The sequence below is a fragment of the Salmo trutta genome, chromosome 40 (genome assembly GCF_901001165.1).
Source record: "Salmo trutta chromosome 40, fSalTru1.1, whole genome shotgun sequence".
NCBI lineage: Eukaryota > Metazoa > Chordata > Actinopteri > Salmoniformes > Salmonidae > Salmo > Salmo trutta.
The window spans coordinates 17,786,507-17,810,707 of NC_042996.1; the positions used below are offsets into that span (position 1 = coordinate 17,786,507).

The 24,201-nt window shown below is 41.4% G+C and overlaps 1 protein-coding gene across 2 annotated transcripts in view; it reads left to right on the top strand.

The window, feature by feature from the left end:
- The window catches only part of slco1c1 (solute carrier organic anion transporter family, member 1C1), a 67,397-nt gene that overhangs the window by 39,198 nt on the left and 3,998 nt on the right, over positions 1 to 24,201 (top strand). The window contains exons 3-12 of one of the 2 annotated variants that reach the window (XM_029742400.1): positions 1,581 to 1,722; positions 11,212 to 11,344; positions 14,711 to 14,844; positions 15,047 to 15,196; positions 15,906 to 16,004; positions 16,718 to 16,966; positions 17,189 to 17,353; positions 20,714 to 20,909; positions 22,124 to 22,289; positions 22,623 to 22,807. In XM_029742400.1, coding sequence (XP_029598260.1) covers positions 1,581 to 1,722; positions 11,212 to 11,344; positions 14,711 to 14,844; positions 15,047 to 15,196; positions 15,906 to 16,004; positions 16,718 to 16,966; positions 17,189 to 17,353; positions 20,714 to 20,909; positions 22,124 to 22,289; positions 22,623 to 22,807 — 1,619 coding nt within the window. The remainder of the gene's footprint in view (positions 1 to 1,580; positions 1,723 to 11,211; positions 11,345 to 14,710; positions 14,845 to 15,046; positions 15,197 to 15,905; positions 16,005 to 16,717; positions 16,967 to 17,188; positions 17,354 to 20,713; positions 20,910 to 22,123; positions 22,290 to 22,622; positions 22,808 to 24,201) is intronic. The other variant, XM_029742401.1, reaches the window with a different exon arrangement.

Here is a 24,201-nt window from a genome sequence, read left to right on the forward strand (position 1 = left end):
AGGAAATCAGTCAATTTAAATCAATTCATTAGATCCTAATCTATGGATTTCACACAAATGTGAATACAGATATGCATGTGTTGGTCACAGATACCTTAAAAAAATGGGCCTCATAATGGGCCTCAGGATCTCCTCATGGTATTTTTGTGCATTCAAATTTCCATCGTTAAAATGCAATTTTGTTCGTTGTCCGTAACCGATTCCTGCCCATACCAAAACTACACCGCCACCAAAACCGCTCCCCCACACAACGGCATACAAATAGTCTGCGGTTGTGATGCCAGTTGGATGTACTGCCAAATGCTCTAAAACGACGTTGGAGGCGGCTTATGGTAGAGAAATTAACATTAAATTCTCTGGCAACAGAGCTCTGCTCTGGTGGACATTCCTGCAGTTAGCATGCCAATTGCACTCTCCCTCAACTTGAGATATCTCTGGCATTGTGTGACAAAACTGCACATTTTAGAGTGGCCTTTTATTGTCCCCAGCGCAAGGTGCACCTGTGTAATGATCATGATGTTTAATCAGCTTCTTGATATGCGTACCTGTCACATGGATGCATTATTTTGGCAAAGGAGAATTTCTCACGAACAAGGATATAAACACATTTGTGTACACAATTTGAGTAAAATATGAAAATTTCAGGGATCTTTTATTTCAGCTCATAAAACAATGGACCAACACTTTACATGTTGGTCCAAACCTAGTCATTGTGAGAGATGGGAGGTGTTGCTAGTCGTGTGTGGCCCAGAATGGGAAGACTGATGCAATGGATGCTGAAGCTCATCTTTTCTATCTTAGTCCCCGATCTGTTTGTGCTATCTTGCCAACACCTTGTTACTAATTGCGAAACATGTTTGGCACGACAGTTCCATAAGAACATCAGAAACAGACTGGGACCCACACTGGGTTCTTCAGCTGTCCCCATAGGATAACACTTTCGGGTTCCAGGTAGAATCATTTTGGGTTTTACTTGGAACCAAAAGGGTTCTACCTTGAACCAACAAGGGTTCTTTAAAGGTTATCTTATGGGGACATCCGAAGATCCCTTTTAGGTTCTAGATAGAAAAAAAAGTGCTAAGACTGAAGGCCAATCCATAATGTATAAGTTCTCTCTCCTAGTCAAAACCAATCCTTTCTTCATCAGTTGCTAGGGTTGAGTCATCGGTCTCTCACATAAGGAGCCATCTTAAGTCTGACGTAGACTCTTAATCCTCTCTTTGTCCTGGTCTTCCTCAATACCCTGTAGTTACAGATACACTCTGTCTTCCCTCTCATCCTCCTTTCCCTCTTCTATCCTCCTCTCCTCTGTGCTTCTATGATGTAGGCCTAGTTGAATATTAAACAGTAAATGTGATAGCAGGAGCTAAAATAGGCTAATGAGCCAATGAAAAGTAGAGCTGTGGTGTACATTAGGGCAACACAGGGGTAACTCTTCCTCTCTCTGACGATGAAAATCTGGATACAAGTACAATCCGATATGTATTAATTATTAATAACCAATATCTCTTTCCCCACCGCCTTTCTTCTATCTCTCACTTTCTGTCGCCTTCCTTTCTTCCTCCCCTCGTGCTCTTCAGATGTTCCTTGTGGCTCTGTCGTTTGCCTACTTTGCCAAGGCCTTGTCTGGCAGCTACATGAAGAGCACAATAACCCAGCTGGAGAGGCGCTTTGACATCCCCAGTTACCTAACAGGCGTCATCGACGGGAGCTTTGAGATAGGTAAGTGTCTACGTCACAGTACCCCATCCCCCAGTCCTCACCTCGTCCTCATCCCCAGGGCTATTTTGGGCTTCCGTTCTATCCATGTTGTTGTGAAAGAGAAGAGATGTGAATGAATGGGTCACCAAGGCCTTCTAGGAAGTCTCATTTATCAGGTGTGTGTGTGTGTGTGTGCACAAAAAAACTATAAACCTTGTGTGCACCAGATTTCCCACAAAGGTTAGTATTTATACATTTTTAACTTGTTGGAAAGTGTACAGCTCAGACCAACTTCTAGTGGTTGATCAATTGTATTGCAAGCAAATATTGTTCTTTATGGGGGAGATGGTGTTTGATGCAAGAGAATAATAAAACAATTCAAATGTCTGCCTAATGATAAAACAGATGCATTAGATGTTGTTAAGAAGATCGCATAGCAACGCGTAGCCTAATATATTTATTTTACTTTTATATAGGCCTAAATCATAATCGTATTGCAGGACATGTCTCTCCTTTTCTGACATAACTGGTTTATTCCCATATTAGGCTACCATTTATCCATCGTTCATTCAATAGCCAAGCGTGCTCGAAAGTAAATAGACTGGTAGCCTATTTAAAATATTTGGCATTATGGGTAGGCTACAGTATTGCTGTGTGGTAAGAGGGCGACATCATAGCCTATTTAATCTCAGAGCCTACACCAAGGCAGGAGATATAAACACAATGATGTACTGATAAACAAAATATTGAACAACAATTTGTCTTTTGATTAGAGGTGTTGGCTGAAGCATTTACTTTTTGATTGTCTATTCAAACAATATATCTTGCAGAATGCGCGGTCAGTGTTTGGCACTCGCTATAGGCGACATGCATTTTTAGTTTGAAAGTCACTGAAACATATTCTGCCTACACCTCTACAGAAATCTGATCAAACTTACCATTGCACCTTCTTTGACAAACTGTCATGGCTAAGTTCAAACATCAAAGTGAATTGGTCGCGTACACAGATTTGCAGATGTTAACGCATGTGCAGTGAAATGCTCATGTTTCTAGCAGCGAGCGGCGCTGTTTCCCCCTACTGCGGATTCCATCTCTATGGGTTTGGTTAAGGTTAAGGGAAGGGGTCAGTTTTAGGTTTTGATTAGTCATTTTGCAGTGTCCTCAGAGTCTCCCTTCAGCCCAAGCTTTAGGAGTATATATAGAAACACCTCTCTACCTCAAGAGCCTTTTTGGGGGGGGAGTGGGGGGGGGGGCTTCCATCAGATTGTGGCTTCCATCAATGTAATTGTCTGCATAATTTCCAAATTATTACGCATAATTTCCAATCCCCATATATTTCTTATATGTATATAAAATATATACACTACCGGTCAAAAGTTTTAGAACACCTACTCATTTAAGGGTTTTTCTTTATTTGTACTATTTTCTACATTGTAGAATAATAGTGAAGACATCAAAACTATGAAATAACACATATGGAATCATGTAGTAACCAAAAAAGTGTTAAACCACTCAAAATATATTTGAAATTTGAGATTCTTCAAATAGCCATCCTTTACCTTGATGACAGCTTTGCACACACTCTTGGCATTCTCTCAACCAGCTGCAGAATGCTGTGGTAGCCATGCTGATTAAGTGTGCCTTGAATTCCAAATAAATCACAGACAGTGTCACCAGCAAACACCATAACACCTCCTACTCCATGCTTTTATGTTGGGAAATACACAGACACGGCGGTTGGAACCAAAAATCTCCAATTTGGACTTCAGACCAAAGGAGAAATTTCCACTGGTCTAATGTCCATTGCTCGTGTTTCTTGGCCCAAGCAAGTCTCTTCTTCTTAACAGTGTCCTTTGGTAGTGGTTTCTTTGCAGCAATTCGACCATGTAGGCTTGATTCACACAGTCTCCTCTGAACAGTTGATGTTGAGATGTGTCTCTTACTTGAACTCTGAAGCATATATTTGGGCTTCAGTTTCTGAGGCTGGTAACTCTAATGAACGTATCCTCTACAGAAGAGGTAACTCTGGGTCTTCCATTCCTGTGGCAGTCCTCATGAGAGCCAGTTTCATCATAGCTCTTGATGGTTTTTGCGACTGCACTTAAAGAAACTTTAAAAGTTCTTGAAATGTTCCGTATTGACTGACCTTCATGTCTGAAAGTAATGATGGACTGTCATTTCTCTTTGCTTATTTGAGCTGTTCTTGCCATAATATGGACTTTTACCAAATAGGGCTATCTTCTGTATACCCCCCTACCTTGTTACAACATAACTGATTGGCTCAAACGCATTAAGAAGGAAAGAAATTCCACAAATTAACTTTTAACAAGGCACACCTGTTAATTGAAATGCATTCCAGGTGACTACCTCATGAAACTGGTTGAGAGAATGCCAAGAGTGTGCATATCTATAAAAAAAAATCCCCTTTATATATTTTCCTTTTACCCTACCATCCTTCCCCTAATTGGAGTAAAGTAATGTAGAACAACACTTGGGCTTCTACTTCCAGCTTATACATACTATATACATTATACAGACACAATACATTTTACAATAGTTATCGTTTGTTTGTTTTCAGTCCCATCCTTCAGCTACCCTCAACCCCTCCCATCTATCTCTGAAGACCATCCAGTTTTGATTTCTATTTGCCATATATTTTCCAACTGTGCTGTTTCACAAAAGTTCTGAACCTAAACTCAGCAAAAAAAGAAACATCCTCTCACTGTCAACTGCGTTTATTTTCAGCAAACTTAACGTGTAAATATTTGTATGAACATAACAAGATTCAACAACTGAGACATAAACTGAACAAGTTCCACAGACATGTGACTAACATAAATGGTGTCCCTGAACAAAGTGTGGGGGGGGGGGGGGGGTCAAAAAGTAACAGTCAGTATCTGGTGTGGCCACCAGCTGCATTAAGTACTGCAGTGCATCTCTTCCTCATGGACTGCACCAGATTTGCCAGTTCTTGCTGTGAGATGTTTCCCCACTCTTCCACCAATGCACCTGCAAGTTCCCGGACAATTCTGGGGGGAATGGCCCTAGCCCTCACCCTCCGATCCAACAGGTCCCAGACGTGCTCAATGGGATTGAGATCCGGGCTCTTCGCTGGCCATGGCAGAACACTGACATTCCTGTCTTGCAGGAGATCACGCACAGAATGAGCAGTAGGGCTGGTGGCATTGTCATGATGAGCCTGCAGGAAGGGTACCACATGAGGGAGGAGGATGTCTTCCCTGTAACACACAGCATTGAGATTGCCTGCAATGACAACAAGCTCAGTCCGATGATGCTGTGACACACCACCCCAGACCATGACGGACCCTCCACCTCGAAATCGATCCCGCTCCATAGTACAGGCTCATTCCTTCGACGATAAACGCAAATCCCACAACAAAAATCCGACAACAAAAAAAAGACATTGCAATTTATTGCCCTGGACACATCTGCAGTCCTCAAGCCTCCTTGCAGCATGCCTAAGGCACGTTCATGCAGATGAGCAGGGACCCTGGGCAACTTTCTTTTGGTGTTTTTCAGGTTCAGTTGAAAGGCCTCTTTAGTGTCTTAGGTTTTCATAACTGTGACCTTAATTGCCTACTGTCTGTACGCTGTTAGTCTTAACGACCATTCCACAGGTGCATGTTCATTAATTGTTTATGGTTCATTGAACAAGCATGGGAACAGTGTTTAAACCCTTTACAATGAAGAGTGTGAAGTTATTTGGATTTTTACTAATTATCTTTGTAAGACAGGGTCCTGAAAAAGGGACGTTTCTTTTTTTGCTAAGTTTAGATACATTTTATGGACACAGTATATTTTACATTAGTTATCTTCATATTTTTTGTCCCACCCTTCAGCTCGCCTCAAGGGCCTTTCTGTGTAGAGTAGACGGAAACCAGGAGAAGCCTGCTGTAGGATGCGATGTCGTGGCGCCAATGCCTCCAACCACAGGGAGAGATAAGTGCTGAAGCAACTCAGGAGAGCTCCATAGACTAGCCTCGAAGGCCTTTCTGTATTTAACAACTCTCTAATAGCAGGATGTACTCTGTGCCTCTTGACCTGCTCAAATCAGAGAGAGGTTTCCCTTAGCAACAAACAAAGCAGTTATTCTAGTCCTCACAGTATTCTAAATTAATGAAGGAAAATGCAACACATTCAGTCAGAGAGCAGTGAGTTCAGGTGTTTTCAGCACAATAGCTCTCAGCACAATAGAAATAGTTATTTTCCTTAAGCAATATTTTGAACTAATGCAGGGCACAATGACTCTTTAAAACCTCTACAGGATTGGTGGGTCTCCCGTGGGACGGTTGAGCTAACGTAGGCTAATGCGATTAGCATGAGGTTGTAAATAACAAGAAAATTGGGCACATTTGGGCAGTCTTGATACAAAATTTCAAACAAAAATACAAATGTTTGTTGGATCAGTCTAAAACTTTGCACATACACTGCTGCTATCTAATGGCCAAAATCTAAATTGCGCCTAGCTTCCTAAGTCATATATTGGCCTTTCTGTTGTGTTTCAAAGATGATGGTACAAAAAAAAATCAAAATAAAAGAATGTTTTTTTCTTTGTATTATCTTTTACCAGATCTAATGTGTTATTCTCCTACATTAATTTAACATTTCCACAAACTTCAGTGTTTCCTTTCAAATGGTATCAACAATATGCATATCCCTGCTTCAGTTCCTGAGCGACAGGCAGTTAGATTTGAGTATGTCATTTTAGTCGTAAATGGGGAAAAAAGGGGTCGATCCTGGCATTTTCAAGTGCTAGGTTGGCCTTAGTCAGAGAACAGTTATTTCAGGAGTTCAGAAGTTTAGGCATTCTACATCAGGTTTCTGAAGTGGGACTTTCCAAACCCAGCACACTGGGAGAATAGCCTACTCACTCTTCTTAATAATGAGAGCGGATGGAGGATCTTAAGGAATGGACTCCATCCCTCCATCCTTGAAAAACAACAATTGGTTCAATCATGAAATGGCTGCTTTTGTTTACCTCATTAAAGTCTTTATTGCCCACTGCTCTCCTCCACTACCCAATTTTCTCTCTCTCTAACATTATAACTCTCTCGCTCTTTCTTTCCCTAACTTTCCCTCTCTCTCCCCTATCAACTTCCCCCCTCTCTTTCTCTCTCACCTCTCCCTCTCTCACCCCTCTCTCACCCCTCTCTCTCTCTCACTCTCTCTCTCTCACCCCTCTCTCTCTCACCCGTCTCTCTCACTCTCTCTCTATCCAGGCCACGGCACAGTAATTCAATTGGCCCTCGGTCATTCGATTTGGAGGGTTCTTCTTTTCTTATGATCCAATTTGTAAGCATTACCAACAGAGTGAATGTGAAAATGGATTCCAAATGGTCACCTTCTGGTGATTTGCAGGATGTGCAATGATATAAGTAAAAGGAGGGCAGTGATTGGTAACGTTGCCTACTATCCCAATTTCTCTGTATTAAATGGGCCATAACTTTAAAACTAGCTGAGATCCGACTCTGGAACTTTGATATACCCATAGACCCCTTTACTTTTTCCAAAATGTTACGTTACAGCCTTATTCTAAAAAAAAAAATTGTTTTTATTAATCCTGAGCAATCTACATACAATGCCCCATAATCAAAAGTGAAAACAGGTTTTTAGAAATGTTTGCAAATGTATAAAAAATTAAAAACAGAAATACCTTATTTACATAAGTATTCAGACCCTTTGCTATGAGACTCGAAATTGAGCTCAGGTGCATCCTGTTTCCATTGATCATCCTTGAGATGTTTCTACAACTTCATTGGAGTCTACTTGTGATAAATTCAATTGATTGGACATGATTTGGAAAGGCGCACACACCTGTCTATATAAGGTCCCACAGTTGACAGTGCATGTCAGAGCAAAAACCAAGCAATGAGGTCAAAGGAATTGTCCGTAGAGCGTCGAGACAGGTTTTTGTCAAGGCATAGATCTGGGGAAGGGTACCAAAACATGTCTGCATTATTGAAGGTCCCCAAGAAAACAGTGGCCTCCATCATTCTCTTTTTTTATTTTACTAGGCAAGTCAGTTAAGAACAAATTCTTATTTACAATGACAGCCTAGGAACAGTGGGTTAACTGGCTTGTTCAGGGGCAGAGCGACAGCTTTTTATGTTGTCAGCTCAGGGATTTGATCTAGCAGCCTTTCAGTTACTGGCCCAACACTCTAACCACTAGGCTACCTGCCGCCCCTTAAATGGAAGAAGTTTGGAACCACCAAGACTCTTCCTAGAGCTGGCCGCCCGGCCAAACTAAGCAATCGGGGGAGAAGGGCCTTGGTCAGGGAGGTGACCAAGAACCCAATTGTCACTCTGATAGAGCTCTAGAGTTCCTCTGTGGAGATGGGAGAAGCTTTCAGAAGGACAACCATCTCTGCAGCACTCCATCAATCAGGCTTTTATGATAGAGTGGCCAGAAAGAATCCACTCCTCAGTAAAAGGCACATGACAGCCCGCTTGGAGGTAAACAAAAGACACCTAAAGACAAGATTCTCTGGTCTGATGAAACCAAGACTGAACTCTTTGGCCTGAATGCCAAGCATCACGTCTGGAGGAAACCTGGCACCCTCTCTACGCTGAAGAATGTTGGTAGCAGCATCATGTTGTGGGGATGTTTTTCAGAGACTGGGAGACAAGTCAGGATCGAGGGAAAGTAAAGAGAGATCCTTGTTGAAAACCTGCTACAGAGTGCTCAGGACCTCAGACTGGGGTGAAGGTTCACCTTCCAACAGGACAACGACCCTAACCACACAGCCAAGACAATGCAGGAGTGGCTTCAAGACAAGTCTTTGAATGTCCTAGAGTGGCCCAGCCAGAGCCCGGACTTGAACCCAATCGAACATCTCCGGAGAGACCTGAAAATAGCTGTGCAGCAATGCTCCCCATCCAACCTGACAGAGCTTGAGAGGATCTGCAGAAAATAATGGGAGAAACTCCCCAAATACAGGTGTGCTAAGCTTGTAGCGTCATACCCAATAAGACTTGAGGCTGTAATCGCTGCCAAAAATGCTTAAACAAAGTACTGGGTGAAAGATCTGAATACTTATGTAAATGTGATATTTCCGTTTTTATTTTTATTACATTGTGTAGTTTGAGGAATGAAAAATAAACATTTAATCAATTTTAGAATAAGGCTGTAACGTAACAAAATGTTGAAAAAGTCAAGTGGTCTGAATACTTTCAGAATTAACTGTATATTATTTACAACAATATATTGAAACATTTGCCAAATACATTGGCAGTTAATTCGGAAAATAAACGTTTCTATTTTTCTTTATTAATATATTATTGGAAAAATGTGTTATTGAAATCAAAATACTACTCATATTACAGAGCAAGTGGTAAAGCTTCATATGACACCAAGTTTTGCTTTGTAGCACCTACAGATGAGACATTATGGCATCTTAAGGGAGGCTAAAATGTCAGAAATATGCCAAGTTTGATTCATTATTTCTCAATTCTGTTTTTAGATTCAAATATATGTCAACAATGTTCTTTTTTTGTCTGGGTTTCATGAGGAATCACTCTATAGTGGGAATTAGGAAACCAACGGTGCCACTATGTTGTAACTCACCATGGCAACACACTTACAGTTGAAGTCGGAAGTTTACATACACCTTAGCCAAATGCATTTAAACTCAGTTTTTCACAATTCCTGACATTTAATCTTAGTAAAAATTCCCTGTCTTAGGTCAGTTAGGATCACCACTCTATTTTAAGAATGTGAAATGTCAGAATAATAGTAGAGAATGATTTTTCAGCTTTTCTTTCTTTCATCATATTCCCAGTGGGTGAGAAGTTTACATACACTCATTTCATATTTGGTAGCATTACCTTTAAATTGTTTAACTTGGGTCAAACAATTCGGGTAGCCTTCCACAAGCATCCCACAATAAGTTGGGTGAATTTTGGCTCATTCCTTCTGACAGAGCTTGTGTAAGGTTTGTAGGTTTGTAGGTCTCCTTGCTGGCACACGCCTTTTCAGTTCTGTCCACAAACTTTCTATAGGATTGAGGTCAGGGCTTTGTAATGGCCACTCCAATACCTTGACTTTGTCGTCCTTAAGCCATTTTGCCACAACTTGGGAAGTATGCTTGGGGTCATTGTCTATTTGGAAGACCCATTTGCGACCAAGCTTTAACTTCCTGACTGATGTCTTGAGATGTTGCTTCAATATATCCACATAATTTTCCTTTCTCATGATGCCATCTATTTTGTGAAGTGCACCAGTCCCTCCTACAGCAAAGCACTCCCACAGCATGATGCTGCCACCCCCGTGCTTCACGGTTGGGATGGTGTTCTTCGGCTTGCAACCCTCCCCCTTTTTCCTCCAAACATAACAATGGTCATTATGGCCAAACTTCTATTTTTGTTTCATCAGACCAGAGGACATTTCTCCAGAAAGTACGATCTTTGTCCCCATGTGCAGTTGCAAACCGTAGTCTGGGTTTTTTTATGCCGGTTTTGGAGCAGTGGCTTCTTCCTTGCTGAGCAGCCTTTCAGGTTATGTCAATATAGGACTCGTTTTACTGTGGATTTAGATACTTTTGTACCTGTTTCCTCCAGCATCTTTACAAGGTCCTTTGCTGTTGTTCTGGGATTGATTTGCACTTCTCGCACCAAAGTACGTTCATCTCTAGGAGACAGAACACGTCTCCTTCCTGAGCGGTATGACGGCTGCGTGGTCCCATGGTGTTTATAATTGTGTACTATTGTTTGCACAGATGAACGTGGTACCTTCAGGCATTTGGAAATTGCTCCCAAGGATGAACCAGACTTGTGGAGGTCTACAATTTTTTTTCTGAGGTCTTGGCTGATTTCTTTTGATTTTCCCATGATGTCAAGCAAAGAGGCACTGCGTTTGAAGGTGGGCCTTGAAATGCATCCACAGGTACACCTCCAATTGACTCAAATATGTCAATTAGCCTATCAGAAGAATCTAAAGCCATGACATCATTTTCTGGAATTTTCCAAGCTGTTTAAAGTCAGTCAACTTAGTGTATGTAAACTTCTGGCCCACTGGAATTGTGATACAGTGAATTATAAGTGAAATAATCTGTCTGTAAACAATTGTAAAAATTACTTGTGTCATGCACAAAGTAGATGTCCTAACTGACTTGGCAAAACTATAGTTTGTTAACAAGAAATTTGTGGAGTGGTTGAAAAATGAGTTTTAATGACTCCAACCTAAGTGTATGTAAACTTCCTACTTCAACTGTACATCAATTAGAGGAATTAGGCATTGTGATTGTGAATAAATCGAAGCAGACCATTGTGTCAGAGCTGGGGTCAGTTCCATGTCAACTCGACAATTCAAGAATCCATTCAGGAACGGAATCCAAATAGAGTTGTAACTAGATTAACTCTATTTGAAAATACATTTCACTTTTGCAATTTGTAAATTGAATCTCGATTTGTCAATTTGAGAATTTAAATGGCAACTAAGAACATACAAATTCTGTCTGTCTGTGTGTCTGTCTGTCTGTCGCCCTACCAGGTAACCTGTTGGTGATAGCATTCGTGAGTTACTTTGGTGCAAAGCTGCATCGGCCCAAGATCATAGCCATGGGCTGTGTACTAATGGCCATGGGAACATTCATCATCGCTCTGCCACACTTCCTCATCGGACGGTGAGGTTTTACTGACTTTTTTATTTTGTAGGAGGATTAACTTACAATGCTTGCGTTTCCAGCTTCCTTTTCAAATAACATTTTATCGCATACACATATTTAGCAGATGTTATTGTGGGTCTAGTGAAATGCTTTTCTGAATGGACTTGTGGCACAGTAAGCTAAAGCTTATCTAGATATGTGTTTAAGTGCGTGCAGGTGTGTGTACTCTAGTCTGAATCACGTTTCCAGTTATCCTGTGTTTAAGGGAAATGTCAGTCTACAGTGCATTCGGAAAGTATTCAGACCCCTTGACTTTTTCCACATTTTTTCAGCTTTATTCTCAAATGTATTAAATCTTGGTTCCTCATCAATCTACACACAATACCCCATAATGACATCACAATACCCCATAATGACATCACAATACCCCATAATGACAAAGCAAAAACCAGTTTTTAGGAATTTTTGCAAGTGTATAATAAAATTGAAAAACGGAAATATCACATTTACATAGTATTCAGACCCTTTACTCAGTACTTTGTTGAAGCACCTTTGGAAGCGATTAAAGCCTTGATTCTTCTTGGGTATGATGCACACCTGTATTTGGGGAGTTTCTCCCATTCTTCTCTGCAGATCCTCTCAAGCTATAGCAAGTTGGATCGGGAGTGTTGCTGCACAGCTATTTCAGGTCTCTCCAGAGACTTGTCCCGAAGCCACTCCAGCGTTGTCTTGGGTGTGTACTTAGGGTCGTTGTCCTGTTGGAAGGTGAACCTTCGCCCCAGTCAGAGGCCCTGAGCGCTCTAGAGCAGTTTTTCATCCAGGATCTCTCTGTACTTTGCTCCGTTCATCTTTCCCTCGTTCCTGACTAGTCTCCCAGTCCCTGCCGCTGAAAAACATCCCACAGAATGATGTTGCCAACACCATGCTTCACCGTAGGGATGGTGTTAGGTTTCCTCCAGACGTGACACTTGGCATTCAGGCCAAAGAGTTCAATCTTGGTATCATCAGACCAGAGAATCTTGTTTCTCATGTTCTGAGAGTCTTTCATTTCCTTTTGGCAAACTCCAAGCGGGCAGAGATGGTTGTCCTTCTGGAAGGTTCTCCCATCTCCACAGAGGAACTCCAGTGCTCTATCAGAATGACCATCGGTTTTTGGTCACCTCCCTGACCAAGGCCTTTCTCCCCTGATTGCTCAGTTTGGCCGGGCGGCCAGCTCTAGGAAGAGTCTTGGTTGTTCGAAACTTCTTCCATTTAAGAATGATGGAGGCCATTGTATTCTTGGCGACCTTCAATGCTGCAGAAATGTTTTGGTACCCTTCCCCAGATCTGTGCCTCGACACAATCCTGTCTCTGAGCTCTACGGACAATTCCTTCGACCTCATGGCTTGGTTTTTGCTCTGACATGCACTGTCAACTGTGGGATCTTACAGTGCCTTGCAAAAGTATTCATCCCCCTTGGCGTTTTTACTATTTGGTTGCATTACAACCTGTAATTTAAATTGATTTTTTTATTTGGATTTCATTTAATGGACATACACAAATTGGAGAAGTGCAAAAAATAACTTGTTTCAAAAACTTAAAAAAAAAAAAAAATGGAAAATGGAAAAGTGGTGTGGGCATATGTATTCACCCCCTTTGCTATGAAGCCCCTAAATAAGATCTGGTGCAACCAATTACCTTCAGAAGTCACACCATTTGTTAAATAAAGTCCACCTGTGTCCAATCTAAGTGTCACAATGTCTCGGTATATATAAACCTGTTCTGAAAGGCCCCAGAGTCTGCAACACTACTAAGCAAGGGACTACACCAAGCAAGCAGCACTATGACGACCAAGGAGCTCTCCAAACAGGTCAGGGACAAACTTGTGGAGAAGTACCTATCAGGGTTGGGTTATAAAAAAATATAAAACTTTGAACATCCCACGGAGCACCATTAAATCCATTATTAAAAAATGGAAAGAATATGGCATCACAACAAACCTGCCAAGAGAGGGCCACCCACAAAACTCACGAACCAAGCAAGGAGGGAATTAATCAGATAGGCAACAAAGACACCAAAGATAACCCTGAAGGAGCTGCAAAGCTCCACAGCGGAGATTGGAGTATCTGTCCATAGGACCACTTTAAGCCGGACACTCCACAGAGCTGAGCTTTACGGAAGAGTGGCCAGAAACAAGCCATTGCTTAAAGAAAGAAATAAACATACACGTTTGGTGTTTGCCAAAAGGCATGTGGGAGACTCCCCAAACATATGGAAGAAGGTACTCTGGTCAGATGAGACTACAATTGAGCTTTTTGGCCATCAAGGAAAACGCTATGTCTGGCGCACAATAAAAAATATTTTGCTTCTACAAAGTGGGAGGCATATTGTGTAAATAAAATGATACAAACCCCCACAAAATAAATTTTAATTCCAGGCAACAAAATAGGAAAAATGCTAAGGGGGTGAATACTTTCGCAAGCCACTGTATATAGACTGGTGTGTGCCTTTCCAAATCACGTCCAATCAATTGAATTTACCACAGGTGTACTCCAATCAAGTAGAAACATATCAAGGATGATCAATGGAAACAGGATTCACCTGAGCTCAATTTCAAATCTCAAAGCAAATGGTCTGAATACTATGTAAATGTGATATTTCAGGTTTTTTTTGTTTTTTTTTATACATTTGCAAAGATTTCTAAAAACCTGTTTTTGCTTTATCATTATTGGGTATTGTGTGTAGATTGATGGGGGAAAAATGTATTTAATCCATTTTAGAGTAAGGCTGTTACGTAACAAAATGTGGAAGAAGTCAAGGGGTCTGAATACTTTCCGAATGCACTTTATTTCTGTGTGTTTGGATAAAGTCTGGTAAAGGACAGATATCACTGTGACTCTGTAGTGATATGCTAATATACTCTATTTTGTACATATTTTATATATTGTATACCATCTTTTGTGGGGTGAAGCATGGTTGTGTGTGTGTTATCATGTGTTCTCATTAGCTTGGTTTGGTCATGAAAGTATGATCAGTCAGAATGTTTAATTCCTCGCCACAAGATGGGAACATAGTGAATCTTAAAGAATATATGCTGTACTGTATGGAGTCTCTTTACTGAATGCCAAGAGAAGTTTTACTATATGCATTTTTACAGCTGTGGGATGTTTTTCACGAAAAACACGTTCAGTCGCCAATTGTTTTGTATTTTACAGGGGAAGCCAGGAAAGCTTCTTCCCATTGTTAGTATTGCGTATAACATGATGTGCTTGAATCTATAAAACGTTGTTTCCTAAGTGTTTCATTGCACTCATGTTCTGCTTTGTCTCTGTCCTCTCTAACTGTATAACGTGGTGCTTTCTCCCCTCCCTTCGCTAAACAGTCGCATTGGTGTTTTGTACGCAGCTATAAGTTCGAAACGTCAATCCGATCGTCAGTGAATTCAACCAATAACCTCTCTCCATGTCCAGCGCGCCTGTTGTCACCCGCCGCGCTAGCTTCGGGTGACCCGCTTTCTAAGGCACCAGGCACAGGAACAGGTGTGTCACCTAAACACACGCACACATGCTCATGTGCATACATGCACGCAAACACAAACCCACGCACATACAAATGTACGCACACAAACACACACATGTACTCATGGATACACACGGATACGCGTGCGCACACACACACACACACACACACACACACACACACAGTGCTGGAACTATTCTCTCTCTCCTTCCCCCTTCCCAGTAGGTTGTGAAGGAGAGTCCAACCTCTCCATGTGGATCTATGTGTTCCTGGGGAACGTCTTACGAGGGATCGGGGAGACGCCAGTGCAGCCCCTTGGGATCTCGTATATAGATGATTTCGCCAGGGAGGAAAATGCTGCATTTTACATTGGTAATAGTCCAATTGGAAAAACAAAAAACACATTTTAGATAATGTCACTGTGCATGATTTGAAGTACAATATGTTAAGTAGATCTGACAGTGTGACTAAACTGCCTTTCAATCTGATTCATAGACTAAGGGTCCGATTCAATCAGATCCGCTTTAGCCAACATCTGCATAGCTGATGTTTAGACAGTGTGGGAGGTGGAACTGCGTTAGAGCTGTCAAATCCACAAGTGGCTCCCAGCTTTACATGCAAAGCAGACATTGCCATTGCCAGTCACGTTAACAGAAATCTCATGCAGCCTTTTTTACAAGTTCGAACACTGGAATGTGAAACGTAATCTACATCTCGATTAGGATAATAAAAAATGGTCATTATTTAGATGTATGATTTTTCAATTTGAGTGTAATTATTTCCATATAGCCTACACTTTCTCGTTCTGAACTTATAACTCAAGTGGGGCAGCTCACTACCAAAACATCTGCTATGCAGGTGTGTGCTATCGCTGGTTCACGCTAATCTAGCTCTTTGTGATAACATGAATGGACAAATGCTCCAGATAAGCAGAGGCATCTCTTTGACCTTTTTAACAATCACACACACCCGTCTTATTGTTTACTGCCTAATGGAACTGTCTCTGGTTAGTATAATAAATCAATTGCTCTGTGTGTGTGTGTGTGTGTGTGTGTGTGTGTGTGTGTCTTTCATATTTCAGGCTGCGTTCAGACCATAGCAGTCATTGGTCCTGTGTTTGGCTATTTACTGGGATCCCTGTGTGCCAAAATATATGTGGACATTGGATTTGTCAACATGGGTGAGTAACCGGTATCTAGCGAAACACTGAGTATTCTGTCTATTCCGCCTACACACTATTGGACTGTAATAGTGAGTTTTCCAGTTTAGACAGAAACAGGGCATTCACCTCTGTTCTGTTACTATTAGACTAACAAACAGCGCTCTGAGTTAAGTTCATTGTCGTTCCTAGAGTGCAGTCGCTGACTGTGTTCAATAAGTGTTTGTTATGTATGCTCATGCTTCTAGATTCTAGGTTATCAGACTAATTGAACTAGTGTGCTCCAGAACACTGCTCAGTGACGTCAGCTACTAAATTTGAGTAACCAATATAAAGCAGGAGAGATGGTTAAGATATGCACAAAAAGCAGCTGTACTGTGCTTGTTTTTTCTCTCCAGTAAGTCTTGTCGCTAGGAACGTTGCTAGTGCACTCAGTTATTCTCATAATGTATTTTGTCCCCAACAGTCACAGCTCTCTCTCTGCTTGTCCTCCCTCTATAGAGACTATGACCATGGCCTTCTCTTGTTATATGTATGTACTGACATGTATGTGTAACTGATAGATGCACACATACATTTAAAAACATTAACATGTAGTGTATGTCAATTGTAAAGTCTTTTGTCTGTAATGTCTTTTTCGTTATATGTCGGAATCCAGTAAGACTTGCTGTCGGGTAATGGGGATCCTAATAAATCCAATTAAATCAAGTTCTGTGTCTCCCCTCCCTGTATAGAGAGTATCACCATAAGCCCTGGTGATGCTCGCTGGGTGGGGGCCTGGTGGTTAGGTTACCTTATAGCTGGGGTGATCACCCTGCTTTCAGCCATCCCCTTCTGGTTCCTGCCCCGTTCCCTGCCCATCCCGTCAGACCGAGGCCCAGCCCAGTGCACCCCGGAGCAGATTAGCTTCATCAACGACTCCCCTCTCCTGGAGCATAAGTACCAAGCCGACGAGCCAGCCAGCTTTCTGGAGATGGCCAAAGGTATTTTGCTGAATGGGGATGAAGTTGTAACATTTTCTGGTTTAGATTATGATTGGAGTTTAAAAAGGCTATTTCAAAGTCTGGTCAGGTAAAATGGTATATCAAATTCAGGTTGCTTTGGATGAAATTACCATAGTATGGAAAAAGGTAGACAAAAATGACCTTGACAACTGATGATGTCGTTGACGAGTGATGATGTTGTGTTGATTGTTTTTAATCTAGATTTCATACCAACGTTGAAAACCCTCCTGGGGAACCCAGTGTACTTCATCTACCTGTGTGTGACCATCATTCAGCTGAACTCTCTCATCGGCATGGTAACCTACAAGCCCAAGTACATAGAGCAGCATTACGGACAGTCAGCATCAAAAGCCAATTTCCTGATGGGTACGTAACGTTGGCCAATCATATAGCTTATATGCCTCGATCAGTGTTGGGGACCGTTACTTTTAAAAGTAACTTGTTACGTTACAATGTTATTTACTATGGAAAGTAACTTGTTACATTACTTCTGCGTTACCAAAAACAAGTGTCTTTTGACACTATATAAATGAGTCACCCCGCAGTGTTTGTCATTATACCCTGATGAAGACAGCTTGTCTGTCGAAACGTTGGACTTAACATTTTTGCATCTAAGCTCCTAGAGTGTGCGGCTCTCCTTTATTCCACTCCGCTAGCCCTCACCTCTTTCTTTCGCCTCTTGGTCAATCTTAAAGGCCCAGTGCAGTCAAAAGCATGTTTTTCCTGTGTTTTATATACATTTCCACACTATGAGGTTGGAATAATACTGTGAAATTGTGAAAATGATGATAATGCCCTTTTAGTGTAAGAGCTTTTTGAAAAGACAACCTGAAATTGCTGCCTGTTCTGGTGGGATGGAGTTTTGGCCTGCATGGTGACATCACCAGGTGGTAAATTAGTTAATAGACCAATAAGAAAGAGAGTTCCAAACCTCTCTGCCAATAACAGATAGTTTTCCCCTCCCCGCTCAGACCAATCCCAGACAGTCCAAGGTAAATTCTTGCTTGAGAAATTGGTCTTTGCTAAGAAGCTATTTTTGTTTCTTTTTGACCACTTTAGTTGAAAACAATCACAGTAAGGTACTTAATTGTTACCCAGACATGATTTGATATTGAGATGAAAACAGTTGTGTTGGACCTTTTTAAGAATTAGCTTTATGCACACTACTTTTGAATGGCGAGACTATGACGACTGATAGGCCTTGTGCAAGGGTAGGCAACTAGATTAAGCCACCGGACAATTTTTGCCGGAGCAGATGGTTGGGGGGCAGGAACATAATTATAATAATTTGTACACTGCAAATTGACCACAACTAAGACCAAAAGGGGTTGTATTTGAAAATGATAATAATTTCATACCATGGTTATATTGAGACACGATCACATTTTTATATAATTCTTTTGTGGGAATACTTAAGAACAGATTTTCTAAATTAAACTCTTTCATCTGAAGTCCTTGTGATTTTACAGTGTTCTTTACCCCCTGAAAATCACTTCCGGAACGGTTTAGGCCCGTGGGCCACATGTTTCTGATCCCTGGCCTAGTGGCTACCGTCAAAAATGTGCCTTTCGTCCGTAATCTATAACTCTGGCCTATACCAGCTCAAGTAATAATGAGAGATGAAATATCTCCTTTACAATTCTTTAATAAATACATTATTTTTGGGAATTATTTACACATAACTATAAAATAATACATACAATATTCAGTGCCTCCGGAAGTATTCACATCTTCACATCCCTTGACTGTTTCCACCACAGGAGGCCTGTATCTATGTAGTGAATAGGTGTATTGATACACCATCCAAAGTGTAATTAATAACTTCACCATGCTCAAAGGGATATTCAATGTCTGCTTTTTATTTTTACCCGTCTACCAATTAGGTGCCCTTCTTTGTGAGGCATTGGAAAACCTCCCTGGTCTTTGTGGTTGAATCTGTGTTTGAAATTCACTGCTCGACTGAAGGACCTTACAATTATCTGTATGTGTGGGGTACAGAGATGAGGTAGTCATTAATAAATCATGTTAAATTATGAGTCCATGCAACTTATTATGTGACTTGTTAACCACATTTTTACTCCTGAACTTATTTAAGCTTGCCATAACAAAGGAGTTGAATACTTATTGAGTCAAGACATTTCTGCTTTTCATTTTGAATTAATAAAAATAAAAAACATTATTCCACTTTGACATTATGGGGTATTGTGTGTGTGTGTAGGCCAATGGCACAAAATTTCAATTCAATCCATTTTCAATTCAGGCTGTAACACAACAAAATGTCAAGGGGTATGAATAGTTTCTGAAGGCGCTGTATTAAACTAACTGGGCACAGTAAAGGGAGAGCTCAACTACAAGGACAACTGGCTACCAATCTGTTTTAAACACAGATAAACTTGGCAGAGGGATATGAAAACACACGTTAACACGAGCAATAGCCCTTTCCAAACATGCAATTCATGAACCACAATAACCAGATTGTCTAGATACCAATTAGTTGTATTATTTTAATAGAAGTTGCAGTAGCGTAGCCTTTTCAAAAGGACAACGTATGCACGTTACAACATTCATAACTCAAAGTCAAAAATAAAACATCTTGTTGATTTATTTCACTGCTTTCCTCTAAAGCAGCGATTTAACGTTATTCGGCACAAGAAAAAGTCTGAAGGTGCTTCTTGCTATTTAACGTGGAGTTCTTTGCGGCGGACAGCCACTTATCCCCGAGGCAGAGTTAGCATTTTACTGACATGTTCCTGTCCTTTTCCCCTTACCAATTCAAAGTAATCCGAATTCTTCCACCGTGCAAAGGCTATCGTCTCTGCCATCTCACTAGTTAGAAACAAAACAAAAAGGAAATAATATTGTAAAATGAATGACTTTCTTATTTGAAAACGTAATTAAGTAACTGATTAATTAAATAGAAAAATGTACCTGTTAAATTACTAGTTACCACAAAAGAAGTCATATGAGTACTCTAACCCGTTACTTTGTACCGCGCTACCCCCGACACTGGCCTTGATTCATCTCATGCATGAGCTATTTCAATTTAGATTGGAAACTTGAAAGGACTCGCTTTATGCATAGATAAGCACATGCATACAATATTGTTAATACTAGATCAAGCAATAGGAGGTCAAAGGTGCTGTTTTATTGAGCTATACAATGTGTTATGATTCAACCCTCAAATGTGAATACTGATCTAAATAGGCCTCATGCTCCGCTATTGACCTGACCATTGCATGCTGTGTATGGAAGGCAATGCAATATCTAGCATAACTACAGTAATAGAACGGATAGATAAAATATGATATCTGTACATTGATGTATGAAAAAGACCAAGAGCTTTGGTCTTTGAGTGGGAGTTGGACAGCGTCTACTGTGAGTTCTCTCTACTGTCAACTATATCAAAGGCTGAGTCTCAGGCGGTATGGCCTGGTTCTACTCCACTGTACTGTATGGGGCTGTATTGGGTTGTGGAATAGCACTGGCATAAAAGGTAGACTTATAGCTACAGTGATATGAAAGGTAGCTAAAGCTACAGTATGGTATTGTGTGAAAGTGTATGCCTGGTTTAGGGCTTTGGCTGGCTCACATGGTGTTTCAGTCCCATTGAACCTTTCGTCAAGACCTTAGTCCTGGCCTAAATCCTCCATGACTAGGAATGAAGAACATTTCTAAAGAATGAGACCTATGTCTTAACGTTTACAGAGTGTGTGTTGTTTGTTCCAGGTACAATCAACATCCCTGCCGTGGCGTTGGGAATTTTCACTGGCGGCCTGCTCATGAAGAGGCTGAAGCTGAGCATCATGGGAGCGGCCAAGTTTGCGTTCGGCACCTCTCTGATAGGCTACTTCCTATCCCTCTTCTTCTTCGCCATGAGCTGCGAGAACGCCAAAGTGGCTGGGATCACGCTGCCCTACAACCGGTGGGGGACACACACACACACACACAGAGCTGTTGGTAGAAGTTGCCCTTAGGTACATACAGTATTTACCCTCTGTAAATGTTCTATTCCCAGCACCACAAACGGGTAACATGCTGGAGTGTGTATACTAATAATTGCGCCTAGAGAACAGTATACCTCCAACACTGGAGAGATGTGGTCTAGAATAGCGAATCAGGGATTTCACCCATCTACTGTACTGTGTGCCCCCTGGCTCTGTCAAGACTATTTGCTGCTAATGTCAATATCAGAACCGGCACTGAATTTGGTTGATATCATTAGTATTCATTGAATCGGTGAAAGTATACTGAACAAAAATAGAAACGTAACATGCAACAATTTAAACGATTTTGCTGAGTTACAGTTCATATAAGGAAATCAGTCAATTAAAAAAAAATCCTTTAGTTCTTAATCTATGGATTTCACATGACTGGGCAGGGACGCAGCCATAGGTCCACCCACTTGGGACCCAGGCCCACCCACTGAGGAGCTTTATTACAGGCAGAAATACTCCTCATCAGCTGTTCGGGTAGCTGGTCTCAGAAGATCCCGCAGGTGAAGAAGCCGGATGTGGAGGTCTTGGGCTGGCATGGTTACACGTGATCTGCGGTTGTGAGGCCAGTTGGACGTACTGCCAAATTCTCTAAAACAATATGGTAGAGAAATTAACATTAGATCTCTGGCAACCGCTCTGGTGGACATTCCTGCAGTTAGCATGCCAATTGCATCCTCCCTCAAAACTTGAGACATCTGTGGCATTGTGTTGTGTGACAAAACTGCACATTTTAGAGTGGCCTTTTATTGTCCCCAGCACAAGGTGCATCTTTGTAATGATCATGCTGTTTAATCAGCTTCTTGATATGCCACACCTGTCAGGAGGATGGATTATCTTGACAAATGATAAAATGCTCACTAACAGGGATGTTGACACATTTGTGCACAACATTTCTGGGATCTTTTATTTCAGGTCATGAAACCTGGGAACGACACTTGTTGCATTTATATTTTTGTTCAGGATATATCTTATTATGCATTTGATTAAATACACATCACACCTTCTGTATCTGAGCAGGCAGAGGTCAAGTCATGTCTGTATTCATTAGATTATCTGTCTAAAGAAAAGCGCTATATGAATTAAATCTACTATTAATAACAGTCCCACTTTCTCTCTCTCTCTCTCTCTCTCTCTCTCTCAGGGTGGATGGTGTATCGTATGAGGAGCGCTCAGTATTCTCAGCCTGTAACTCAGACTGTGTGTGTTCAGACAGAGACTGGGACCCTGTCTGTGGAGAGAACGGCATCACGTACGTCTCTCCCTGCCTGGCTGGCTGCCAGACCTCCACAGGATCAGGGAAGAACACGGTGAGATGAGAATCATAGCCAGCACGGAGGCTGCATCCCGAAATGGCACCCTCTTCCCTATATAGTATACTACTTTTGGGCTCTGTTTAAAAGTAGTACACTATATAGGGAATACGGTGCCATTTGAGATGCAAAAAGACTGTGTAATCTGATAGATCACGTTACTTGTGAGCAACGGGGTAAAGGTCAATTCCATTTTAATTTCAGTATGATTTCAGTCGGAATTGACTCGCACCCTGGTGGGTTTATGGAAAACTTTTGAAGCAGCAAGTTATGATGTTTCTGTTTTTGTGTCAAATTGTTTTGTCTGTTTGTGTGTGTGTGCCTCTGCAGGTGTTCTCTAACTGTAGCTGTGTGGTGGTAGCAGGGCTGAGCAGTGGTAACCTGACAGCCAGTGTAGGCCACTGTCCTCACAGAGACGACTGTGACCGTGTCTTCCCTTACTTCCTGGCTCTCTCTGTCATCACTTCCTTTATCATCTCCCTGGGTGGCACGCCAGGCTACATGGTCCTCATCAGGTCAGTCACACACACGCCCATACACACACACAAACAAGAAGGGATGGTCATAGCAGTTGGCAAGACGGCACAAAGAAATCTGTGACTCCGGCTACAACAAGGTACCTTAAAGGGGAAACAATCAGAAGCCCCGTTTGTACCTGGTTCTAACATGCGTCCGTTGTCCTGATCATGTGCACATTCTGATTGTGCGTCGACAGGTGTAGACAATCAAAAGACGCATTGTGATCTGATTATGGTTATCTTTCTGACCACCTCCGGTGGTAGTGAAAGACGCATCTTGTACGGATATCCTTGGTGTAAACAAATCGAAAGTGTATACATTTGGCCAACGTCACAGTTATCCCAGGCCTCTTAAAAAAATCACACCAGAACATGTTTTTAGAAACCAACTGCCTACTGACACTGTGGCCAGATATACCACAGTCCAATACCGCGTCCAGCTCTGATTAAAATGGCATATAGAAATAAAGATATTTATGAAGAGATATTGTCCCGAATAAGAGAAAAGAGGTTCTCCCCTTCAAATTCTAATATTTGAAAAGGCTACAGAAAGGCCAAGGAATTCAGGGAGGCCTACTCTGTAACTTAACCTGTTTTCTGTTTCTACTGTGTGCATTAGGGCCTAAGTGTAGTTTTTATTTATACTGTGCAATAATTGTATTTTGTACACACATCCAGATACTCAGCTCATTTGTGTGGTGACATTTTTAGAGATGGGAGAGATTCTCTGACTTGTTATTTGTCCATCTGTGGACAAGTTGAGAGTTATCGGGACAGTAGTCTATTACGCCTAGTCTTAAATCGTTGGATAACAAAAGTAGGCTTTAATGATGAGAGTATAAAACTATTGACTATAAAAGCGTGCTATTCTGTTGATTTATACAGCTTGTGTCATAACGGTAGGTCCAAGGCAGGTTGGATTCATTTGCATATAGGGAGGGACCAGGGAATCTGGTCACAATAGGGACGAAGTGGGCAGATAAGAGACAGATATTACCATGTGTAGACGCAACAAAATCTCGATCAGATAGTGATCGGATGATGACAACCACATCTTAATCAGATGATGACAATCACATGTTAATGCAAGGTGTAACCATGGCTACTGAGAGAACCTAACCTGCATAAAGTCTACTACATTTACTTGCACTACCTTCTTCAGAATGATCTCACCCAGAAAGTTCTCACATTTCACTGTAGTGAAATTGCCTCACAGTGGGTGACAGAATGGCTGACAGAAGTTGAATGTAGTCTTTGTAACAGACTTAGGCAGGGATTCAATTCAACTGCGTTTTGTCTGCTATGCTCCATTTCAAGGTAATTTTTGATTGAGCTGACATATGCAGTGTTTATGATGAACACGGTCTCCGCTAACGCGGAACCATTGCCTT